Consider the following 26,935-nt stretch of genomic DNA (forward strand, 5'->3'; position numbering starts at 1 on the left):
CAATCAAAAGAAAATCCCACACCTTGCAGCCCTCACCCCAAATTTTGCCTTTAAAAACTCTTCTTCAGAAACTATCAGGAAGTTTGGGTCTTTTGAGCATAGGCCTCCCCATACTCCTTGTTTGCCTTGCAATAAACCTTTCTCTGCTCCAAACTCCATTTCAGTTTGTTTGGCCTCACTGTGCATTGGGCACACAAGCTTGGATTCGACAGCAATTTGTGTTTTAATTTTATTTATGACATACAGAAGTTTTAAAACTTCATCCAGTCAAACATCTTTTCCTCTGGTTTTGGATTCTGGTATTATGATTAAGAAAATCTTAGCCACCCCAATAGTATCAATATATTCTTTTTTATTCTTTTATAGTTTAAACCATTTAAAACCTTAATCAACCTAGAATGTACTTTAGTTTTATGTGAGGTAAAATCCTTTCTTTCTTTTGAAGTTAACCTGCTATGCCAACAGTGTTTATTCACTAATCCATTTTCCTTCCACTGATTTAAAATGTGAATCTTATCACAGTCTTATCACAAGCTATTGTATATACTAGAGTCTAATTTGGGGCCTTTCATTTTGCTCTATTGATCTGTTTATCTTCTCTGAGCCAGTTCTACACTGATTAAGTTATTGTCATTTGATAAATTTTTTAAAATCTGATTGGGCTTGTTCCACATTATTCTTTTTCCTTTTCAAGCTTTCTTGGCTATTTTTGTCCATTTATTGCTCTGGATGATCGAAGATCCCTCTACTATCCAATTAGGGGGAAAATGCTATTGGAATTTCAGTTAGACTTGTATTCCATTTATAGATTAATTTAGAGACTACTGACATCTTTACAATATTGAATCTTTATACTGGGAATGTGGTTTAACTCTCCATTTATTCTAGTCTACTTTCATGTCTCTAAGAAAGTTTTATAGTTTTCTTCTAATAGGTATTTTAAAGATCATTTCTCAGTTTTATTTTTATTGAGAGAGTGAATGGGATTTTTACATTTTATTTTACAAGAATGCTCCATTGATTTTTTAAATATATTTATTTTGTGACCAGCCACCTTACTGAACTATCCTGTTAAGTCTAATAGTTTCCAGTTGATTCATTTGTGTTCCTTAGTTAGACAATTATGCTATCTGAGAATAATGATGATTTTTGTCCCTCTTTTCCAGTAGTTATATCTTTTATTTATGATTCTTACAATACATTAGCTATATCCTCCACAGCAATACTAAATGAAAGTGGTGATAACAGACATCTTTATCTTGTTCCTGACTTTAATGGGCATGTCTCTAGTTGTTCACCAAAAAGCATGAAGTTGTTTGAAGTTCATATTCATTGTCATATTATTACAATATTCTTCTATTCCATTTATTTATTTAGTTTTGGCTCCATTGGGTCCTCGTTGCTGCACACAGGCTTTCTCTAGTTGTGGCGAGCAGGGGCTACTCTTCCTTGTGGTGTGTGGGCTTCTCACTGCAGTGGCTTCTCTTGTTGTGGAGCACGGGCTCTAGGCGTGTGGGCTTCAGTAGTTGTGGCTTGTGGGCTCTAGAGTGCAGGCTCAGTAGTTGTGGCGCACAGGCTTAGTTGCTCTGCTGCATGTGGGATCTTCCCGGAGCAGGGCTCAAACCCGTGTCCCCTGCATAGGCAGGCAGATTCTTAACCACTGCACCACCAGGGAAGTCCCTATCCCCATTTTTTAAAAACCAAATACGAATGTTGAATTTTTATAAAATGCCTTTTTAGCATTTATCGAGGTAATAATATGATAACTTAAGGAAAAGTCATTCACTTACTCCTGTGATGAGATTTCTTAATACTGTATCTTTCTCAGATTTGTCTATGCATCCTACTTGGTCAAGGCACATTATTAATTTCTGCATGTTATTTTAATGTTTTGCAGAATTCTTCCTGCTTGCATTTTGGTTAAGGTCCTTACATTTATATTGATAAGTAGGATCAATCTGTGGTTTTCTTTCTTTTATACAGTGACTATCTTGGTCTGTTTTTGATACCAGGATAATGCTATTCCCTTAAAATAAAGAGGAAAATGTATCCTCTTTTTTTTTTTTTTTTTGCGGTACGTGGGCCTGTCACTGTTGGTGGCCTCTCCCGTTGCAGAGCACAGGCTCCAGACGTGCAGGCTCAGTGGCCATGGCTCATGGGCCCAGCCACTCCGCAGCATGTGGGATCTTCTCAGACCAGGGCACGAACCCACGTCCCCTGCATTGGCAGGCGGACTGTCAACCACTGCGCCACCACAGAAGCCCCAATATATCCTCTTTTTATGTGTTATGGAATGGAATATAGCAGTCAAAGTTTTAAAGGACTTAGCAAAAAAATCATCCAAGCCCAGTGTCTTTGCTGAGGTAATAATTTTAAAACTTCTAATTTTTTTCATCTTGATTATTCATCTATTCAGGTTTTTCAACCTTTTCTGAGAAAATTTTGTATATTTATATTTTTCTACAAATGTCCTTTTTAATGAGATTTTAAAACTTTATTACTGTAATTATATACCATTATCTTATTATTTAACTATTTTCATCTGTATACTTTGTTATACCCATTTTCTCATTCCTTTTATATATTTGTGGGCTTATATTTTATATTTGTTTGTCCTTTTTCATTCATGTTTCGATTCTATTTTCAAATCCATCCTTCCTTGGGACCCCTTTCTCCTTCACCCAAGCTCCTGGTAGGATTTTCTAATGCTAAATCCATCTGTTTTCTCCCTCTTTCCCAGGCACCCAGTGTTTTTGTGCAGACTTTATCTTCTCTGAATCGCTCACCACAGAGCCTGACAGGTTCCACAGTGAGAAGTTTCCTTCTTCTCTTTTCTACAAAAACCTATTTGATTTGGTCCCATCCCTCAAAGTGCTGTCAGGCAACTGTTTAATTCATCCACTAAAGGCAGTGAGATGGAATAAAAGAGAAAGACCACTGAAGTGGGATTTCGAAGCCCAGAGATTAAGTCCTGAATCATATATGTCACCAACTAGCTCTCTGGCCTTATCTCCAGACCTTACTTTCCCCAGCTGTAAAATAAGGTACTTGGATTTCAGGATTTCCAGAATCCTATTCACCTTGAGAATTCTATGATTATCTATTATCCAGTTATCCAAATAAAATATCTCTAGTTGAGATGAGATTAATATTAATATTAATATAATAATAATATATAATATATATAATATAATAATATATAATATATATAATATAATAATATATAATATATATAAAATAATAATATATAATATATATAAAAAATAATATATATATTATATATAATATAAATATATATTATATATAATATATATATATAATATATATAATATATTATATAATATATATAATATATAATATAATAATAATATATATAATAATAATATTAATATAATATTAATATGTCTACATAATGCTTTCATTTTCACAGCTATTTGGGGGATTTTGTAACCCAAAGCAATGAACAGCATGATGCTTCCTAACATTCCTTGAAAATGAGCGAAGAGTTCTTTATAAAATTCACTGGCTCCTTCAGTGTCAAAATTAAATCTACTGTGTTTCCTAACAAGGCAACCAATAGAAGCTTGAACAATTTCTGGAAAAACTAAAGTAGTACCAAGAAATGGAATCACCAAATTGCCAAGCAAAGCAGTATGATAACATATAATAATATGAGGTGACAGCACTATTCTGGCCTTATGTATTTATTTAAAGTTATAGTTATAATTTCTCCCAAAGGAGACCTCGAGTTAATTTCTTAATTCTGTTCTTAAACCCTTGTCCTAGACAACAGCATTATTTTGAGGTAAACTGGAAAGGGTAACTCTAGTGGGAACTGCCCTTCTTCTAGGAACAGTATCCCATTTTAAGAAATGCCCTCCATGCTAGCTCCATATATGTGGTTCTTGCTATGGACCCCATTTACAAAGCAGCAGTTCACTGATTGGCCCAGAAAGGAGACATGACCAAAGCAAAACCAATGAACTTCTTCCTTGGATATTTGGGCCTGGGACCAAGAGTAACGGGAATTTCCCTGGTGAAACCAAGCAGGACCCCATGGGGCCATCCCAGGTACAAAAGCCCCTCTGTGTTCCCTGTTTTTTGAAAAATGCTTTAGTCTCGTAGGCCTTCCCTGAGTTCCAAAACACAGGGGAAGTGAGGGATACAGAAACAAAGGAAAAGCAGTTAAGAAGAAAAGTGACGACAGATTAAACAACAGTCAGTGATAAAACAAAGTCCTAGGTCCTCCTCAAGGAATATGCATAACAATCTGATGCATACCTTTGAGTTATTAGGAAGAAACTAAGACCCCCATCCAGATGGAGGATGGTGACTACATGAAGACCACAAGCATGGAGACCCCAGACCGGCTGGAACCAGAGGTTGACGATTAAGATTTCCGAAACACCACCCTGTTACCTCACTATCAACCAATCAGAAGAAAGTCATGCATCCTGCAGCTCTCACTCCAAATGTCACTTTTAAAAACCCTTCCCTGAAAGCCTTTTGAGCATGAACTGCCTATTCTCCTTATTTGGAACCTGCAATAAACACTGTACTTTCCTTCACCACAACCCGGGTCAGTAAGTTGGCTTTGCTGCATGGCAGGTGAGTGGACCCAAGTTTGGGTTCGGTAACACTGGGAGTGCTGAACATACTGAACATGTAGGTAGTGAAGCTCATGAGCCAACAGAAGCCATGAGTTCTGTCACATGGAGTTTGGTTGTGGCAAGACAGAAAAAAAGGAATCTATATGCAGAGAGAAGTGGGGCATAGAAGCAACTGGACAAAGATCCATGGAGGAGTCGATCTCAAAGAGATTTGCTAACTCCAAGGCTACGAGAGAAGCACCATTCTTAGACTAATGCAGATGACTGGCATGCTGCAGTGAACGTCAGAGCAAAACACCCTACTTTAAAGGTGGTTAATGAGACTTAACCATGAGTACTTGCCAACAGAACATGGGAGCTCTCTGCACTGGGTGTCAGTGTTTAGACAGAAGAAGGAGGCCATTCAAATATGGATCCATATAGAACATAGAACAGTGTGGTGCCAGTGAACAGAGCAAAGTCAGATGAGAAAAGAGGGGTGAACACAGACCATGCTACCATAAGCTAACAGTTTACAGGAACTTCTTAGTGAAGAGGGACATGTGGGAACTATTTAAAGATGACTAAATTAATTTTGTATCATGTTTACATTAACTAGATAATAAGTTCAAGTTTTATTTCATAGAGTAAATTTAGGGATTCATAATCAATCACTTTGATAATCTTTATAAAGACATAAATGAATTAACCCTACAAGGTATACTTAATGAGCTGAACCTGGATGATCCCAAATGGCAATTCCAACAACATTCAGATTTTCAGCACATTAAGAATAAACCATGCAATTCTATCAAACATTGAGAAAAGAGCTAACACCTATCCTTCTCAAATTCTTCCAAAATATAGCAAAGGGAGGAACACTCCCAAACTCACTCTACGAGGCCACCATTACCCTGATACCAAAACCAGACAAAGATGTCACAAAAAGGAAAACTACAGGCCAATATCGCGGATGAACATAAGTGCAAAACTCCTCAACACAATACTAGCAAATAGAATCCAACAGCACATTAAAAGGATCATACACCATGACCAAGTGGGATTTATCCCAGGAATGCAAGGATTCTTCAATATATGCAAATCAATCAATGTGATACACCACATTAACAAATTGAAGGGGAAAAACCATATGATCATCTCAACAGATGCAGAAAAAGCTTTCAACAAAATTCACCACCCATTTATGATAAAAACCATCCAGAAAGTGGGCATACAGGGAACCTGCCTCAGCATAATAAAGGCCATATATGACAAACCCACAGCCACCATTGTTCTCAATGGTGAAAAACTGAAAGCTTATCCTCTAAGATCAGGAACAAGACAAAGTTGCCCACTCTCACCACTATTATTCAACATAGTTTTGGAAGTCCTAGCCACAGCAATCAGAGAAGAAAAAGAAATAAAAGGAATCCAAATCAGAAAAGAAGAAGTAAAGCTGTCACTGTTTGCAGATACATAGAGAATCCTAAAGATGCTACCAGAAAACTATTAGAGCTTATCAATGAGTTTGGTAAAGTAGCACGATACAAAATTAATGCACAGAAATCTCTTGTATTCCTATACACTAATGATGAAAAATCTGAAAGAGAAATGAATGATACACTCCCATTTACCATTGCAACAAAAAGAATAAAATACCTAGGTATAAACCTACCTAAGGAGACAAAAGACCTGTATGCAGAAAACTACAAGACACTGTTGAAAGAAATTAAAGATGATACAAACAGATGGAGAGATATACCATGCAGACGTAGAGAATGGACTTGAAGACATGGGGAGGGGGAAGGGTAAGCTGGGACAAAGTGAAAGAGTGGCATGGACATATATGCACTACCAAATGTAAACTAGATAGCTAGTGGTAAGCAGCCACATAGCACAGGGAGATCAGCTTGGTGCTTTGTGTCCACCTAGAGGCGTGGGATAGGGAAGGTGGGAGGGAGACGCAAGAGGAAGGAGATTATGGGGATGTATGTACATGTATAGCTGATTCACAGCAGAAACTAACACACCATTGTAAAGCAATTATACTCCAATAAAGATGTTTTAAAAAAAACCACTATATGGTAAATGAGTGTGTTCCTCTCTGCACAAAGATATCTATATCACACACTCCAGGAGATCTGAAAGGGGAGGAAAGAAGGAGTTTAATAGTTTTCTAATATTTATGAATTTTATCAATATATTTATAAGAATAAGCTATAAAACTATGAAAGGCAAAATGTGAGGCAACAATATGGAGGTTTTGCTAAATTTCATAGGTTGCTGATCATACCCAGCTTCAGTTTCTTGGCCAATGCGTCAACTTGAATTGTGGGATCAGATCCCATGGACAGAAAACATATCAGAGGTGTTCGTGTATCACTTTCTTCCCAAGTTTTCTCCAGATTTAAGATAACTGGTTCTGTGTACTTTTCCTCCAAAGAATCTGCAATATACTTTCTTGCTTGAAAAACAGTACGGTCTGGGCACCAAGACCTAGAAATGCACACATGTTAGAGGAAATAAATTCAGGTTTTAAAAATTCTATCTAATGCTAAGCACATAAAGAACACATAGTTAGTTAGCAAAAGGATAGTGAGCTAATCCTCCTATATGCAGATATGTGTAAGATGGATGGCAATGTTTTCTATCCTTGGATGAATGCAAGTTTGTTCATGTAGTTTTGATGCGAGGCATTGGCAAGGAGTAGGTCAGGGCCAGTTCTGTTGCCAATCTAGAAGGGAACTTAGAAGTCAACTGATCCAAACGTCTCATTTTCAGAGGAAGCTGCAACTACTCTGAAGCTTTAGTTATTTTCGTTTTAAAACACATCAGTGATTATCCCTAGTAACTAAGCTATCAGCTTCAGGGAAGCAATTCCTCATTCAAACTAATACACAGGAGCACATTCATTCTTTGACAAATATTTATGGAGTGAATACTATACATCACGCCCTGCTCTTGATGCCAGGGACTCAGCAGGGATGCAAGGGGAGGCGTCCTCTGCCAGGTCCAGTACATGATGGGGGCTGGCCTGCTGCATACTCGAGGTTCTACAGCCTTCAGAGGGAGATAATATGTCAATGGTGTTAGAAGTAGCTTGATCAGCAAGCATTTATTTAATACCATCTGTGTAGACTACACTGTAGCAGGTTCTGCACACAATGACACATTAAATAAATGTCATTTGATATTTTTAGATCACAGACAAACTCTATGGATTCTTCTTTGTTAGTAGATTGCATTATTCATCTGACAAAGATTCAATTTTAAAATGATGGATATAAGACACATCTATTCTAATAAAACAAAAACAAATAGCCATTTTGCAGTCTACAGGTCCTGAGGTCATCACTGCTGACAGCTCTGATCACTCTCAAAGAGTGACAACAACCAGGAAACAACTTTTCTAAGAAAACTCAGGGGTATAACATTAGGAAAGACAAAAACAACTCCAACATAATCCGACATCTTTTTGTTATTCTTTTGGTGGTTTCGTCTCCCCCAACTCTACCCTTCTGTGTTGCCCACCACACACACACCCCGCCACACACACACACACACACACACACACACACACACACATCTTCCAATATAGAATCCTTCTTTGAGCTACTGCATGTTGGGAAAACATGAAAAGTGAGAAAGAAAAGGAAGAATATTCTTCCTCAACATCACTTTCAAACTTTTGCTTCCATTTTAACAGCCAAAACAGCATTTATATGTTTCAATAGCACAATATTCTTGGTTTTAGCTTAAAAACTAATTGCCTTGTAACTCTGTGAGATCTATTCTTTTACAGAAGTAAATTCAACAATAAATGATTCACTCAATGGTAAATGATGACCAAAGTGAATAGTACAAACATATTTTTCATACGTGTTTTGCTAAAAGCACTATCATTAACACGTTATCAAACTATACCTTTCACCATTTTATTTGCCATCCCAGACTTCAGTTGGGAAGCACATACATCTATTACAGTAACTACTGGCACATAGTGAAGTAAGCTCACTGAGGTGGGATCTGTAATTTGACACTATAAAGTGATGCTCTAGGTCTGATAATACCTATTCTCACCTGATAAGTAAAAGCTTGTGGCAGGTATCTAGTGAGTCATTATATCCATCAGGGATGATTTCCTCCTCTGGAGCATCTTTATCAAACCAGATTTTCCATCCCTTCTCATTACGAGATATCTAAAATAAATAAGCTGATTGGTGAGCCCCGGGAATATATGCAATTAAAATTGAATAACCTGAGAAAGTCATTCTTTATAGGCAGCTAATTTTTTAAACATAACCACACTGTTTACATTTTTCTTCAGAACCAGTGACTCAGATAGATTGGATATTATGATTCCCTTTCAGTTTTTCCATTGCTCTTCTACGTTATTCGCTAAAAGTAGGACTATGTATCAATTACGCTAAACGACTGGGCAGGAAAAAACATAGACCAGGGTTTCTCAACCTCCGCACTATGGGCATTTAGGGCCAGATTAATTTAGTGTTGAGAGAGGCTGTCCTGTGCATTTTACGTTGTTTAGCAGCATCCCTGGCTCTATCCACTAGTCACCAGGAGCACCTCTGCCCCTGATTTGTGGCAATAAAAAAGGTCTCCAGAATTGTCAGTGCACTCTGGGGTGTGGCACCAGGTTGCCCTTGGATGAGAACCACTGACATAGACCACTTTGATACCCAAACCTCTACATGTGGACCTCTACTTAAACTAGTGATAGATGACAAAATCAAAACTTTTATTTTCCTAGTCATCCCCCCACCTTGAGACCTTAAACCTAAGAATGGATGAAGTCTCTCCAAGAGCTGGTCTCAAACACCTGTTCTTTCAGAAGCATGTAGAGAACCACAGGTTTTCAGAGGTATTAAAGGATGCTCCCTGAAGTCCGAGTGCTGTCCAAACTAATTACAGAAACTATAGATCGGTGAGCCTGACGCTGCTCCTCAGCAACAATCAGGCTGGATTATTTAGACAGTGTCTGAAGCGTGTTTTAAAAGCCATGGCAAGCACTAATAGCAAATATTTATATAGCAGATACTATGCGCCAGACCCAAGGACTGTACTTTTACTTCTATTATCCCCACTTTTTACTGAGGCACAGAGAGGTTAAATAACCGCCCAAAGTCCACACCACACAAGCAATTCATCATCTAGGATACAGACAGGGTGCAAGTTAATAACAAAACAATTGCTCTGTGAATCAGTTGCTCCAACTTTGTCCCTGGGATGCTAAAAGATGGAGACTTTCTGAAATGTTTCACATCTTTCTCTGAAGATTGCAGCGGCTCTCCCTAGTTGGCTGCTGCCAAAAGAATCTGCCTGGCACAGGGCTTGGAGGGCCTGGGTGCTGCTGCAGCCCCACCCTACTGCACTGGTACCTGTGCTCTGCTACTCAGAGTGCCCCCTGCAGGTCTCCTCCACACTGGCTGCTAAAGAGGAGTTCCAAGAAGAAACAGGTGCGTATTCTCAACCTACTGGCCTTCCATCTGCTAATTTTGACTCTACCATATAAAGCTTTCAGGGTGAGCTGCATCTGTGATAGGATAACTCCCAGCGCCTTGCTCCTGCATTTCCCATTCCTGGCCCTCGCTGCTAGCAAAACCACCTCCAGGTGTTACACAGTTTGGCCTGGGATGCCGAGGCAGGGCAGCTGCTCTTTGAGGCTATTTTTGTTTCAGTTTCTGACACCCACTCAGCTGGGAGATTGATCTCCTGTTTCCTCCCCTCCTCCCACAGACAGGCCAAACTCTTGCCCATCTGATGGCAGGTCGCCCTGATGGCTAACTTCTGCAAGTTTGTGGAGAACAACTCTTCCTCTTCCCTTCTGGCCCATCCAATGGTGTAAAAGAAGCTGGACAGAAATAACTCATGGTGTCATGACCATGGGGTCAAATTACCGCTTTACCATGTATGGGCTATGTGGCCTTGGGCAAGTGCTTAACCTCTTTGAATCTCAGTTATCTCATCTATAAATCGTGTCAATAATACTTCGCTTGCACAGTTATTATTGTTGCAAAGTACCTACCCATAGTAAGCGGTAGTAGCCACCAGATTCTACACCAAGGGTACTTAAAATCTAACTGACCGAGGCAAATGATACTGTATATCCTTATATTAATATAACCCGTCAGCAGAGGTGTGATTTTTTCCAGTGGTACTTGAAGGCCGCCTTTACCCAGTCTCGGACCGGACCCAGACCACTTTTTTTTTTTTTCAAAGTATTTGTTTGGACTTGGAAGACTCAGCTGTAGCTGTAGTACAAAACAAAGCTTACTGTCCACCACAGATATAGTCCAGGGACTTTATCCAGTTGACTCTGACCCAACCATGGTGCATGGGTAAAGAATACATAATGTTCCAGAAGTACCCCTAAACAGACACACCTAGTGTACTCTTGGGTGGGGGATAGGATGTTTGTGGAGGGGAGGGAATCACATGGTGACAGTGTGAGGCTTCTGCCATCCTCAGCCTAGGGATAAGGCTACCAATCACTCACTTTGTCCATCACCAGCAACCGTAAAAAAGATGATTATCAGCATTTGACACTGGGAAACTGCAGGCCCTCCATTGGTGACACACAGTCGTAACCAACAGACCTCAGTAATAAACAACTGTCTTTATTCTGAGTTGCATAATTGTTTTCTGGCGAGAGTTGAATCAACAACTAATCCACAATAACCAATTTACATTTTCAGATAAGAAAAACAGGTAAATCGGGGTCTGTTTCACCATTTTCACCATTATAACTTCACCATTTTATAAATATTTTCACCATTGAAATGACTGATTTTTTATAAAAGGACCTCAACCTCTTCACTTGCCTCAAATTCAAATTTGCTCAAATTATTTAATCACAGGCAGTGAAAACATGGAGTCTACAATAAAAGGGTCCACCCACCCAGAATAAAAGGGTTCTGATTCTGACAGCAACTCAAGCAGGTTATAAATGATCCATGCCCACCACACAGAAGTAAAGACAGTTGCCTGCACCTGTGAAAAGATCCCTTGGGATATCTGTCTGTCCACCGCCCCCAACCCCCCAGGAGAGCCACAGCGCCTTAAAGCTACACAAGTGTGTTGACTCCTCTGGGTGAAGGGTTTGTCACCAGGAGGCCCCAGTTTAAATGGCCCAGGTGTGTTTGGGTTTACAGATCTGTACTTTTATCCAACCCGTTATTACCTGGTTCATAATTTCTGCAAATTGCGGAAGTTTACTCAGTTCCACAAGATTCAGCCAGGTCATATCAAGGATCCAGCGAAACGGTTTGGGAGGGCAGGCTTTCAGATCTAGAGCTGCTCCCCCTGTGGAAAGGCATCAGTGAGAATCAGGTCAGCTTGTGCTCTGTTTTTTAGAAATTTATTTTCCAAATAATAAAAAACAAGATAACCATATCACACACAAAAATGGGAAAATTGGAAAACAATCACGTTATAGAAAATGTGGTCACCTTTTTTTGGTACAGTTCCTTCAAGTGTTAGTGATTTATACCATCTTATACAGATAGCAACTCCCTGTCATTTTTCCCTGCAAAGAATTTTTCTCACGTGTTTGCAGATGTTTGCCTTTTTATTGTTTTTTAACTATCTGAAATTTATTTATTTATTTTTTGCGGTACGCGGGCCTCTCACTGCTGTGGCCTCTCCCATTGCGGAGCACAGGCTCCGGACGCGCAGGCCCAGCGGCCATGGCTCACGGGCCCAGCCGCTCCGCGGCATGTGGGATCCTCCCGGACCGGGGCACGAACCCGTGTCCCCAGCATCGGCAGGCGGACCCTCAACCACTGTGCCACCAGGGAAGCCCTGAAATTTATAATTTTGATATCAATGAATCGGTTGATCTTTTCATGTGTGATTTTAAAAGTCATTTCTTAGTCATCACTCCTCCAGAAGTTTGATATTCAATACTATTGAAATATTTTTTATCAGGTCAAAAAGATGGATAGATGGATATATGAAGGGATGGAGGGAAAGAGGAAGAGAGGAGTATAATACATCTGTGGGTTTTTAAGGGGGTAATTAATGTTCAAATCATATATTCATTCATTTATTCAACAAACATTCACTGAGCCACCTCTATGTATCCGGCATATTCCAGGCACTGGGGATAAAGCAGAGGAAACCCAACAGGGCTCCTGCTCTCACCGAGTCAAGTGGAGAATGTGAGTGATAGCACTGGATTGTACTTTGAAGCAAATCACAAGTCAAATGAGCACATTCAGTGTGACAATCTTCACCAAGATGTGTGATTATATCTGCACTTTCAAAATTCCTCTATTGCATGTCTTTAGCAATGTTTTATCATAATAATTCCAGCTCTGTTGTTTAATTCAGATGTATGCCAAACAGTGGTTCTTGAACTTTTAAATTCTATAACCCTCCTGAAGAACTCATCAAATCCCTCCACTTCACTTACCAACCCGGGGACAAAAACAGGGGAGGTGGCGGGTGGAGGGGACTACAGGTCTCTGCTCTCCCCTCCAGCATCTTCCTGAGAAGGTGAATGAGCTGAAGTACTCCTTTCGTGTAAATCCCTTTGCTCCACCGTGAGGTCAGGGGCTCTGAGTGCCACAACACCTTTAGAACCTGTAAACCTTCCTCCCACATGCCCCCACCCCCTGCAGCGACCAGGTGAAAAGACCTTATTCTAGCACCATTTCTGCTAACACTGAGTTTACCATAGGAGAAGCAAGCCCTAGAGTAAGTCACCTGCAGATTTAAGGGATTCTCTCCTCTAACACGGAGGTAGATGCGTACCTTTTCTTCTTGGTTGTTTCCCCCTCACAGTGATTTCATGTAAACATATACCTCAAAGACATCAGGAGAAGATATTTAAGCTACATCAGTGTTTCCAACATATCATGCACCTAAACTAACCCAGAACAATCACAGCCCATCCCGTTCCCCCAAATATCTTGGCTCTGCCACTCGCTAGCTGCATAAACTTGGACAAAAACTCAGTTTCTCTCAGTTCTCTCTTCTGCCAAATGAGCGTAATAATAGAATCCATCAGATTGATTGCTGTGAAGATTAAATAAATGAATGTATGTAGAAAGCCAACAATAGTCATGGCCCAGAGTAAGAGCTATGTAATCATTAGCTGTTATTTTGACATTAACTCTCTGTTTTGGAAGGCTCAGGTCCAATCCAACCTGGAAGGCAAGAGAATACCCTCTAATGTGTCTTTCTGTCCATGGTTTACAATAAAAGAAAGATGATATTTTTCTAAAATAATCAGGCAGGGGAAACAGGTATATCGATTACTCTACAGTGCAGGAGTGCCCCTGGTATCTATTTCGTTTTTCAAAGTGTTCTGACATTCTCGGTTGAAGAAGAAAGTCAAAGCCACCTTCCAAATATTGCAGAAAACTAGTAGGAATTAATACAAAGGGAAATCAAACATTTCTGCTATGATAAATAAGTCTTTCTTCTTTCCCCCTTAAGTACTGAGTTCAAAATGATAAAAAATATCAATGATCTAAGGGCCATATTTGTTAACTTTGTAAAAAAACATTAAAAACCAAGTCCTACCATCTTTTTTTTTTTAGATTTTTTTTTAATGTGGACCATTTTTAAAGTCTTTATTGAATTTGTTACAATATTCTGTTTTATGTTTTGGTTTTTTTGGCCTGGAGGCATATGGGATCCTAGCTCCCCGACCAGGGATCAAACCGGCACGCCCTGTATTGGAAGGTGAAGTCTTAACCACTGGACCACCAGGGAAGTCCCAAGGCCTACCATCTTTTAAAAAATAATTTGGTCAAGCTGTAAGCGGTTCAAAACTAATACAAACTGTACAATAAACCAGTTTTGTATTTTTTTCAACCCTTTTACTGTGCTTGACAGTGCTGACTGTACTGACAGTCCACCTATCATAAAATCCCAAATTAATCTTCTGAAGCGCTGCTCATGCTACTTCCCTGCTCATAAAACATGCGGTGGCTCTCTATCGCCAACTCAATTAAATCCAAACTCCTCTCACTGACTCTCCTGATCCTATACAATCCGGTTCTCCCTGACTCTCCAGTTTTATGAAATGGAGTCACAGATGTGCTCTAACCACAGCTCAGATGTGCAGCCTTCTTTATTTTTCTGTGACAAATCAAATCCTTCTCACAAATTCCCTCCCCACTGTGTTGCTGCGTTTCTCGGTCTCCTCTGATTTAAAGACTTTTGAAGAATCCAATCTCTTTCAGGGAATAGCTCTGGCTTGGCTGGGTGTGCTGGGTAGGGAGAGGTGAGGTGGGGTGGGTTTGTGTCTTGATGGGGAGGATGCCTCAGATCTACATGCTGCCCCCTAGGCTTCACTCGTCCCAGTCACAGGCTGGGATCCTCTGAGCCACGACAAATCCTGTCTGACCTATGGGGGCATTAGGCTGCAGTCCACAGAGGTTGGTACTTTGTCGCTAGTTATAAAGTCCCCCTGTCCTGCAACTTCTTGGTTTGAACCCCAGACCCTTGCTGTGCACCAGCCCTCTCCGCATTTCCACAACCACACTCCCACCTGCCAAACCTTAGGCTTATCCATCTATCCACTACCCTCCACCGATGCTGTGATGCAGCTTCCATGTTGGATGTGGCTCTGGGGCACTTCCCTGCTCTCTTTGAATTTTGATGTGGCCATGCATCTTACTTTGGCTAATGAAATATGAGCGTGACGTGTGTCACTTGTGGGGTAACCTTTAAGAGCCAGCACACAATTTGCCACATCCTGTCCCTCTTCCATAGTAATTATGGAAGCAATTTGGATTCCTGGGCGACCATGACAAGCATGTCAGATAGAGAGTAAAGGATAAGTATACTTTTGTTGTGCTGAAATTTGAGGATTGTTTTTATGGCCACAAAACCTGGCCTATCCTGAATAAAACTAGGTCCCAAAATCACATTCATTATGTCCCCACTCTGACACTTCTCAAAGCAGCTCTTCTTTCAACCATCCACACCAGAAATCTTTGCACAGAGCAGAAATCTTAGACTCATTTCTGACCCTCTCTTGGCTCTCACACCCAGTCCTTTGTCATTTTACTTTCATGAGCTCTCATATTTGTGTCTTCCTTTATATTCCCATTGTCTTCACCCTAGGATGGGAATGCATTTCCTGTGGTTGGGAAGCTTATAACAGACTCCCTTAAAGCACTTTTCTCTAATCCTACACATGTCTGCCAGAGTAACCTTCCTAAAGAACAATAAAAGGATCACATCACTACCTTACACAACTCCTTATTTCTTATCAGATCAAGAAATCCTTCCTCTAGGAACCAAGGCTCACCAATGTACATACTCCACTCATGTCTTTTTCCATGCTGTTCTGTCTTAGCATGGACGTTTTCTTCATTTCTACTTATCATCCATGGTCCATTTCAAATGTCACTTTCTTCTTTTGGGGGAGAAGGGCTGCCAGAAGATGATTTATTAAACTACTTATAAAGATCAAAAAAAATAAGAAAAAGATTGGACCATTTTCCCCAGGTATCAAATAACCTGAAAAATTCCTGGCTTAACCTGCAAAGGCATATTTTCCAAGGAGCTTTTCTTGATCTCACCAACCACATGTAATCTCTCCTTCCTTTTAGATATAACACTTTGTTTTTAGCTCTCTTATAACACAGGTTATTCTGCCTTATTTTGCAGGGTTTTTTTCAATTATCTTTATTTGAACTATGAGACTTTTATTTCTTTTAAAGCAATGTCTGTTTTTTCCTTGTATCCCAAACACCAGTATGGCAGGTTTGCATAGTATATGCTCAATAAATACTTGTTTAACTGAATTGAATGAAAATACCACTCTTTTGTCTCCTTAATTATACTTTTAACATGGAGATAAGCAATGAGCCGGGCTCTCTTCAAATATAAAATACAAGTGTGCTTTTTGTTACAGTCTTAAATGTCATTATAACCCCTTGCTTAAGGAATTGGTCTCTTGCAGTAGTAGAAAGATCATCACCTGAATCACTATTCTCCCCTTTGACATTTGGGTCTCTTATTCATAAGCAACAATGCTCAAACTTAATTTAATTACATAACTAAAAACTGCAGAGTTAACACAGACCTGAAATCAATCATCTTGAGTAACCAGAATAAAATGAATGGAAATCGGTGGGGGAGGTAGGGGAAGAGGTATACATAAAGAACTTCACTTCCATTAGAACTTAATTCCTCCGGGTATTACAAGAATGGGTCTACAGGACATCAAAGAGCATACCTAAAGCAATCTCCTTTACATAGCACATCCATATCCCAAACCCTTCACCTTTAATGAGAGCCTGAAACTCTCTGTGCTTCACCGTTCCTCTCTGAAGATCGATTTTTAAGGTCATGAGGAGCACAAAGAGGAACTTGTGGTTCTCGTACAAGCCTCTGACAGAATATGTAAAAACTTCATATGTCAGATACTCAATAATATTTGTAATTCTCTTTTGAGGCAGTGGAGACTTCTCAGACCTGCAATATGTTTTAAAAATCAAAGAGGTAAAAATCCATTTCTAAGAGAGTAGGTAGGAATACACACAAAATTTGGGGGGCAAGGTAGTGAGGCCCCACCTGGCCATGGACTGGTCAAATAACTTCAAGAACTGGGCCAGTGAGGTCTGGTACATGATGTTGACCATGCTCATCTCTGTGATGAGAAAGTAGAGGATGCTGCCTCGGGTGGCCACGGGCCGGAACTCCTCCTGGGCCGTGTTAATCTTGATCTCTGTTTCCGCGGCCACGTGTAGTTTTTCACTTACTTCAGCTGCTGTCTGCTTGGTGGTGTGGAGGACACCGATGAGAGATTCGTCATCTACCAAGGAACCTAAAAACCAAACAGGAAAGCTGTGGAACACAAGACGGGAAAGCCGCGAAACGAGATGCATCACTTCTGAAATCACCGCGTTAATTTTCAACTTGACTTTTTCAAAGCCCACAGGATGGAAGGGCAGAATCTTAAGACATGAGAGGCTTCTAGTCTAACCAGGCATCCGATGCCTGAATCCGTTCTAAACATTCCTGCCTAGGGTTTGTCCCCCACTCTGCCTGAAAATCTGTAAAAGGCAATTCTCAAGGCAGCCCACAAATCTGGTCTTCAAATGTCTGAAGAAAATTCACATCTCCCTCCAGTCCCAGTGGTTTCAGCTGTTCCTATGACATGGCTTTCACCTCCATTATCATCTTGATGGTTCCCCTCACAGTATCACAGGCTTTTCCTTCCCACTTGTCTCACAGTGTGAATTACACACCAGCTTACAGGTGAATCGTACTTTCTCTACTCCTGCTTTAGTTCAACAGTCCTTGACATTGAGAACTCTGGTCCTTCTATGTCTCTAATGAGTTAGGAGACAGTTGAAGTGTCTAACCAGGAAGAAAAATCCTGATTTTATTTTTAGTTTTACTCTTCATTATTGTTTTTAACAGACATAACATGTCTACGACAATAAACATAGAAATAAAAAATCTCAATTTTAAGACACAGAAAGGTGCTCTGGAGGTGCTGAGATAACGGTCACGATATCTGCAGAGAGCGGTGCTCTGGCCTACCTAGAAGCAGGTGGGTGCTTCTGGAAGGTGCTGAGTTACTTGCTCTGATGGGCACGCTAGGTCTGCTAGGGAAGTCCAAATTGTGACTAACCTCAAACTCTTGGCTGGATCCTCAGTCAGTCCTCCTTGGTAATATTTACAATGCCCAGAGGCATCAAATGGCTGGGAGATGTCATGGACCACGAGACAGACAACTTCATTAGCACAAGCAGTGCAATGAAGGCAGATAAAAGGCCTTTTCCATGAGGTCACCTCAAAGTGCTGGAGACTGCTGTGAGAGTAACACTTAATGTACTTCTGGGAGGTTAAGTTTTTTTGTTTTTAAATCCAAGGGTTAAAGTGCTTTTGGGAAGTATTCATCATTAGATTGCGAATGAATGGTAGAATTTAGGTTGCTGTAATTTGCCTACTACAGAACAATATATCCCAGGGGGTGGTACGATGATCTGACTGCCCAGAGGAGAACCTATCCCTGACTTCTAAGTGGGAGGTCAAGTCCAGAGTGACTGAGCCTGGGCTGCTCAAGTGTCTCTGACAACATTACACACATCATAACCCACTGTGGCAATTGCATTTCAACACCAAATGAAAGAGTCAATCTAAAAAACACAAAATAGATTGAGCACATTAGTCTCCTTTCGGCAAGCAAATTAGCCTGTTGTGAGTTACCTAGCTGTATTGGGAGTCCTTATTTTTCTCGGGAGAGAGCAATTATATCAAGAAAACTGTGTTATTATCAAATGCTCAGATGCCGGTTGCTAATTCAGATATCAGATTCTCTGCAGTCCCTCTGTAATGTCTAGATGGAAATTGCCTTGCTTGTTTTTGCGTGGATAACTCAACTGTTTCCTAATATCTGTAATCATGAGAGCATTGAAAAGAGGGTACAAGAAATCCTTATTTATTCACAATCCATTATGTGATTATTTCTTAGTAACACAATACCTTTTGTAGTACTTAATTTGTAGAGAAGGTTATCTTCAAGTTCTTTCATCTTCCGCTTATTAAAAGTCACATCCTCCAAAAGTTTAACCCTCTCAGACTCTAACTCCTGTTATTAAAAAAAAATAACATCAGAACTGTAATTACCAGTTATTATGGCAAATGCAACCTACTAGTGTTTATTATTCATTTTTAAAAGTTTAAACAAAAGTGCCATTCAAATGACACTATCGTTAGTCAAATCTATCTATTTGTATTTTTATTTCTCTGGACAGTTTTTTAAAGATTATGCCCATTAGCATTAAGTTTCCATAGCACTTACACGGGCATGAATGAGATAAACCTGCTAAAATAATTTTGCTCAGCTCTCTTCTCAACTTTAAGTTTTTTTAAATTAAGACTGTCCCATTCTCTTGACCCTGTTCCCATATACCGCCTCAGTCAGAAATGCTAACTTCATTTGCAGTCAGAAGGGCTAGAGACAAAGGAGCATTAATACCAAGTAACCAAGAGGCCACTCAAGCCAAATGGAGCTCCTGAGCTGGGACCTGACTATAGGAACACCAGGTACCTGCTTTGACATAGCCAGCTGCCAATACAAATCCATTTTCCATTTTTTTGCATCTTCTACCAGAGGGGCTAAATTGGATGTCTGGAAGGTATATTCTTTTCTACATAAATAATATAGTCTTAAAATTATACTTTGAAAAAAATTTCAAACTTTCAGAAAAGTTACAAGACTGGTACAATGAACTCTCATATACCCTTCACCTAGATTCCTCAAATAACATTTTGCTTTATCACTATTTCTATATAATACTTTTTATCATTACTGTTATTATTACTGCTGAACTGTTTGCATATGTCATGATACTTTATCTGTAAAAACTTTAACACATCTCCTAGGCAACAGGACATTCTCTTATACAACCATAGTGTAATTTTCAAATTCAGAATATTTAACATGGATATAATACTCTTGCTAAATATAGAGTAAATTAAATTGTCTCAAAAGCATTCTTTATAGCATTTTTTTAATATTACTTTAAAAATTTTTTTTATTTATTTATTTTTGGCTGCATTGGGTCTTCATTGCTGCACACAGGCTTTCTCTAGTTGCAGCGAGCGGGGGCTACTCTTCGTTGCGGTGCGCAGGCCTCTCATTGTGGTGTCTTCTCTTTTTGCGGAGCACAGGCTACAGGCGCGTGGGCTTCAGTAGCTGTGGCACATGGGCTCAGTAATTGTGGCTCGCGGGCTCTAAAGCGCAGGCACAATAGTTGTGGCACACGGACTTAGGCGCTCCGCGGCATGTGGGATCTTTCTGGACCAGGGCTCGAACCCGTGTCCCCTGAACTGGCAGGCGGATTCTCAACCACTGCGCCACCAGGGGAGCCCTGTAGCATTCTTTTTTGATCTTATACAGAATCACACACTGTACTTAGAATTGCATTAAAAATGTGTTTTTAAACTACTTATTTGAGAAAGTTTCTTGAAAAACTGCTACGGAAATACCACCACTTTCAGAAAGTCTTCCTAAACCAGTTTGTCAGTTAAAACCCACAGCACGGCGTTCCTCTGTACATCTACTACGGCTTGCATCACAATCTATGTGTCAGCTATATCCCTCCAACTAGATTCTGTGCATCTAGAGGGCAGGAACTTGTCCTATTAATTTTTAAAAATTGAAGTATAGTTGATTTACAATGTTGTGTTAATTACTGCTGTACAGCAAAGTGATTCAGTTATATATATATGTATATATATATATTCTTTTTTTATATTCTTTTCCATTATGGTTTATCATAGGGTATTGAATACAGTTCTCTGTGCTATACAGTAGGACCTTGGTGTTTATCCCCTATTCATTTTTGTATCCTTGACAGCACTTATCTTGAGGCTTTGCAGAGAAGTGACTCAACCTAATAAATATTTGTTAAATTGAAGTGTACTGAATTTAGTTCAACAACTTTATTTTACATCTGGGGAAACTGAGGACCCAGAAATATTAACTCCAAATAACATGGCAATATAATACACACAGCTACTTACTAGAAGGGATGAGCCTAATATCCTTGTCCCCCAACTCCAAGACTAGTATACTGCCATTGTACTAGTGGCTTGCAGTATTTGATGGGGTGGTGATGAAGATCATGGCTGTATTTGCAGAGAATAGCTAATGAATTGTCTTCATTAAAGCAGTCATCCCAACAGTGGCAGTATAGAAATATGTGGACAAAATGAAATCATGTTAGCGTCCTTTTCAGTGTGATATGGAAAAACAAGCATCATGGTACAATGGACGACTTGTGAGTTTTACAGCATGAACTGTAGAGCTTATCTACGAGGCTTGGCAGGGTGGAAAGTCTATGTGCTCTTATGGGTTAAGACCTTATTCTCCTTGGTCTCCATTTGTTCATCTGTAAAATGGGGGTGTAAGAGCAGGATTGTTAGGAGGGTTAAACATCACAGTCAGGATGTCCTCCTGCAGATTAAGTGTGCACTTTGTTTTTTCCAGCAAGGCTGGTGTTAGCATCCTAGTGCATCTCTTGAAGAGGAAGTTGAGGCCTAGAAGAGTGAGCATGGGGCACTCTGGGGACGTGGAGTGTACTTTAGATGGTGGTGTGGGCTGCCTTATAGAAGTTAGTGTAGCCTGCATGGGGGATCTGGCACCTGAGATGAGGCACCATCTCAGAACAGACCAACAGCACCAGGTAGACCAAGAAGGAAGGACTAATTTTCAACAGTTGATACCACATGGCCCTAAGAGGTGATCGAGGCAGTGAACTGAGGGGTCCATGCTCTCTGCCAGACTGTGAAAGTGAGATGATTCCCTTTCTAGATTGCATAAGCCCTGGGCAGTTTCTTGGAAACTAAGATCAAACAGCTAATGAGGGGGAACTTCCCTGGTGGTCCAGTGGGTAAGACTCCATGCTCCCAATGCAGAGGGCCCAGGTTCGATCCCTGGTCAGGGAACTAGATCCCGCATGCATGCCACAACTAAGAAGTCTGCATGCTGCAACTAAAGATCCCGTGTGCCACAACGAAGATCCTGTGTGCCCGCAACTAAGACCTGGTGCAGCCAAGATAAATAAATAAATACATAAATATTAAAAGAAAAAAAATCAGCTAATGAGAGTGGAAGCTGGAACTGGGCTCCCTTTACTCCACCAGACTGGCTGCCTTTCAAGGGCCTGCCCCAAGTTAGCCATTTCTTGTTAACCAGGTAGGATTTTACTTCTCTTTTTACTGAGCCCTCTATTTATCTGGTGTCAGTATCATTTCTCTTTTCCTTTTTGAATCTTCCTCTGTATTTGTAGCCATCTGTTCATATCACTTCCTTTCCTCCTTTCCTTAAGTCTTCTGCCATTCTTTCTCTCACCCTCCCATTTTATGCATCTCTGGTCTTATTATTTCTAACCTTGCCTTTTCCTTGAAACCTTAATACTAACATTAATTACGTTTTAGCAAATACAAACTTTCTCAGATTTTATAAATATATTTTATACAATGAAAATATATAAAATTATATTTTATACATAACATTTAATGTTTTCTGAGCTTTATCTTAAAACTTAATCTATCAGTCTCTTAAAATCTTCCAGGCTTAACTTTTTCTTTGTTTTATCAGAACCCTCAATTATACTTAATTTCTCTGCTTCAGTGCAAGTTTCATTTAATTAAGATAAAAGTATGGCTCTCTAGATCATTAGATTATTAGATTGTGGTGTTATCAATTACAATCAAGTACTATCAATTACTATTGCAGTGTAGTAGTTGAAACTACTATAGTGGTAACAATACTCATTCAGAGCAAGTTCTTCTTTTCCAGGATCATTATTTTATTGAATTTTCCAGGTGTATCCAAGACTATTCATCCATAGGGCGATAGATATGAAAGTCAACATACCCAAAGCTCTAAAGTCAGAAGTAGAAAGAGTGGTGTGTGTGTGCACGTGTGGTTTTGGTGTTGGAGGAGAGGTGAGTTACATGATTTCTCAACAGGACTTGAGACTACAAAACAAATATTTATGCTAACAAAGGTAACTATGATTTGCTCAATTTTTTCTTTTCCATATACTCAACAATTTCCCAATACATTTAAAACGTTTATTAAAATTTATTATAAGTAGAAGTTCTTTACCTTGAGAAATTATTACCTGTTTCTCTGTTAGAATTACCCTCCTTAGTAACTGGTTCTCAAGTCCTTTCATGGTAACAGTAAAATCAATGACTGACGTTTTAGCATTGATCTCAGGGGTAAAGGCAGGGTTTGGTAACTTTGTTGTAATATAAAGTTTAAATGTATCCATGACATCACATTCCTTATCTCCGACCTTCACCTACATCAATTCAAATATTAAATTACAAACAGCTTAAAGGACAAGACAAGAAATTTGGGTTCAGTTTAGGAGAGAGTTTATCAAAAGTCAGTGCAGTGAAATGAATGAATTACAAAAATCAGTTGTAAAATTTTAATCAGTGATCTTAAATAATAAAGCCTATTCCATTAGAATAATTTAGACTTGTGGTCCTGCCTGAAAATGTTTTTAGCCATGACACCAAGCAAATTAAATGAAAAATTTATCCAAAACAAATGTTGAATAAAGGAAAACTCAGACATGCCTCATATTTGATTGTTTTTTCCCACCTGAGGAAATTGTTTCCTGCTATGGAAATTTGTTGTGTTTATAAGAAGTGAAAAAAAAAAAAGAAGTGTTATTTCTTTTTGCATTTCACAGTCATATCTGAAGCATATTTGACAAGAGAAAGGGTTAATGAAATTTTCAGAGGAAAAAATGCCAACTTTTTTCCCCAGAAAGATAACACTTATCTTAAACACCACAATTTTCAGTGTATTGAAAACAACTGGGTTTGCTACCTAAAGCTCAGGTGGAAATTATAACATTTTAAAATGACTTAAAATTTTAATTAATTTTAATCCTTCCTGTGATTGAAAACCACATTGCTAAGGCACTAATTCTCAGGCATCATGACCTTCACATTGCAGATAAGAATCTGGGTCTTTTAAAAGGCCTTCAGGAATGGACATACTACAACCTCTTTTGGCATATTAAATATGGCATATAAAAGAATTCACATTATGAAGAAAATTTTTCTGAATAAATCTGTCTTTGTTTAATGAGAAAACTGGCATTCTTATTCACTGATATTCATGAAATTAAGTTGTCCAAAGCAAAAATAGCTCAGTCAGAAATGCTGTCATTCAATAAAACCACAGAAGCCTAAAAGTAAAGAATGAAACCAATTAAAAAAGAGACACTTGCATTGAAAACAATGCATGTTATCACCAATGATCGGGAACTGTATTCCACTGCTTCCAGCAAAGTCTGAGTTTGGATTGAAAGTTTATAAAGAGAGAAATAAAATCAATGTCCATAGACTTAACTAAAAATGCCATTTTATCCAGTGAGGAAACACAGGCTTCATTGTATAGATGTATACATGGCTCGAAAACCAACTTTCTCAGAGCTGCTAAAATGTACATATTTTGTGTGTAACACTAATATATTATTATTATTATGACAAGATGCCTTTCCTTAATATGTTAGTTTTGGATAAACGGCTATTGTTACCAAGATATTGTTGTCCCCCTGTATTTTTTATATACTATTTTTTAAAAAAGGAACACTGAATATGAGTTTGGAAATAATTTTTTTCCAGCGTGTCAAATAGTACCACCTGAAGGAAATTGTCTTCACTGCTATGCTCAAAAAGATAAGTAGATGTCACCATTGTTCTTTTCTTCTTTTCCTTTTCTTTTTTTTCCCCCTTTTTCGAAGCTCACCTTGAAAGTGGTGCCTGATTTAAGGAAATTCTTTTCTAATACATTATCCAGGGCTGGATCCAGCTCTTCACGAATGTCCTCAATGAGAAGGGGTCGGCCCAAGGAAAGACTGTCCTCCAAATGCGTGCGGAAATACTTATGGTTCAGAGAGGTTATCTACAAATAAAGAGTTCATTGCTATATAAATGTTACAAAGAATGTGCCTGTTCCTGAGTGGAAACCAGAGATATGTTGGATAAGTGACTAAGAATTCTAAGGACTGTATAGGAAGACTTACTTATAAAAATGAAAGTAACAAACAAAAATTAATTTTCAAAACTTGGTGGGTCATGACTTTGTGGAAGCCCTGGGTGTGTAATGGGGGTCTCTCAGATCAAAAGAGGAGAATCAAGTGGCATTCCTTAGATGGAAGGTCAGAGCTCTGCTCCGGCAGACGGAAGAGAAGTGATCAAGGATTAATCCTTTAAACTTACATAGCTACAATCATTCAGATAAAGCAAACTAACTTGCATTTTTGTGATATTCACTTATCTTCTCAGGACACCTATGAGATGAATAAATGATTAAAAAATAAGCATGGAAATGTCAAAAATGATACACTGAGTCAAACTAAGGGTCCATCCATGTATTCTGTCTCTAAGAGTGACATAAAATAAGAATATGATACTTTGCATAAAATCAACCTAAAAGACTTATACAGTCACTTTTTATATTTTTACATTAAAAAAAATTAGAATTCTGAATGCCTCGTGGGGCCCCCCAGTTTTAGATCAATGTTTGTTATTAGTTAAAATAGACACACTGGGCTGGTTGATCTTTGCATTAGCCAATTGGCTTTGAACTCTTTATTTCTCCAGTGATCCCTCCCCCTGCCTAAGTGTGAGGATTCCCAAAGGCTCAGTCCTCAACTCTCTACCTTCTCATACGCTATCCTCTGAATTCAACTATTGCCTTTATGCTACTGTGAGTGCCGATCCCAAGACGCAAGGAAGATCCACTGGGACAGCAGGTGATTAGGAGAGTGAAATTTAAAAATATTATCTCCCACTTGCAACGAAAAAAGGTGTGGAATTGAAAAATTAAATAAGTCTATCTTTGTCCTGTTTTGGTTAAAAAGGAAATAACTAAAACAAAATATCCTGCACACGAAGGAATTTTTTCCCCCAGATGGATAGCTTTATTTATATAAATGATGTGCTGCGAAAGACCTTACTATGAGTTGATAAGGTAAATGAATCTAAACAAAGAGCTTCAACTAGCTTACTTAAACAAGATGAAACAAGGTCCCAGGAAGACTAAACGTAATTGTCCTACTCTACTCCCCAAGACGCAAACTCTATTTTTGTGATGTCCTTCCCAAGTGTGATGGTTAATTTTATGTGTCAACTTGACTGGGCTAAGGGATGCCCAGATAGCTTGCAAACATCTTTTCAAGGTGTGTTTGTGAGGTTGTTTCTGGAAGAGATTAGCATTTGAGTCGGCAGACTAAGAAAAGATGGGCCCCATCCATGTAGGCGGGCATCATCCAACCCATTAAGGGCCTGAATAGAACAAAAAGGTGGAGGAAGGGCCAATTTGCTCTCTGCTTACGCTGGGACATCCATCTTCTCCTGCCCTTGGGACCTCAGACTCAGACTGAGGCTTACACCATTGACTCCCATGGTTCTCAGGCCTTCTAGGGTTTGGACTGGAACGACACCAATGGCTTTCCTGGGGCTCTAGCTTGTAGATAGCAGATCTAGGACTTCTCAGACCCCATAATCCCATAAGCCAATCCCTCATAATAAAACTCTTTCTATATATCTATACCTAGATATCCTTTCAGTTCTGTTTCTCTGGAAAACCCTGACTAATACACCAAGTAAAAAAATAATTTTCAAATTGTCAATTTATTAAAGATTACCTTTAACCACCTTCAATATCTTTTGTAAACTTGAAATACTATCTTAGAGTCATAATTTCAGGTTTAATTCACTTGATTCTTCTCATGGAGGAATGCTTGTGGTAGCCACCACAAGAGCCTGTATCTCCTGCACGGATACTCTGGCATTCAGGCTTTACAAAGTAG

At 39.2% G+C, this 26,935-nt stretch overlaps 1 protein-coding gene and 1 non-coding gene across 2 annotated transcripts in view; one reads left to right on the top strand and one right to left on the bottom strand.

Annotated features, from left to right (window-relative positions):
- The window catches only part of DNAH8 (dynein axonemal heavy chain 8), a 325,865-nt gene that overhangs the window by 82,716 nt on the left and 216,214 nt on the right, over positions 1 to 26,935 (bottom strand). Inside the window, exons 75-82 of the mRNA XM_019949887.3 lie at positions 24,868 to 25,023; positions 23,219 to 23,401; positions 19,065 to 19,170; positions 17,145 to 17,397; positions 16,855 to 17,045; positions 11,788 to 11,909; positions 8,670 to 8,788; positions 6,883 to 7,085 (exon numbers count right to left, since the gene is read on the bottom strand). Of these exons, the coding sequence (XP_019805446.1) occupies positions 6,883 to 7,085; positions 8,670 to 8,788; positions 11,788 to 11,909; positions 16,855 to 17,045; positions 17,145 to 17,397; positions 19,065 to 19,170; positions 23,219 to 23,401; positions 24,868 to 25,023 (1,333 nt within the window). The remainder of the gene's footprint in view (positions 1 to 6,882; positions 7,086 to 8,669; positions 8,789 to 11,787; positions 11,910 to 16,854; positions 17,046 to 17,144; positions 17,398 to 19,064; positions 19,171 to 23,218; positions 23,402 to 24,867; positions 25,024 to 26,935) is intronic.
- TRNAW-CCA (transfer RNA tryptophan (anticodon CCA)) lies at positions 21,962 to 22,034 on the top strand. Its single transcript has one exon. It is a non-coding gene; the product is annotated as a tRNA-Trp (tRNA).

The sequence above is a fragment of the Tursiops truncatus genome, chromosome 10 (genome assembly GCF_011762595.2).
Source record: "Tursiops truncatus isolate mTurTru1 chromosome 10, mTurTru1.mat.Y, whole genome shotgun sequence".
Lineage (NCBI taxonomy): Eukaryota > Metazoa > Chordata > Mammalia > Artiodactyla > Delphinidae > Tursiops > Tursiops truncatus.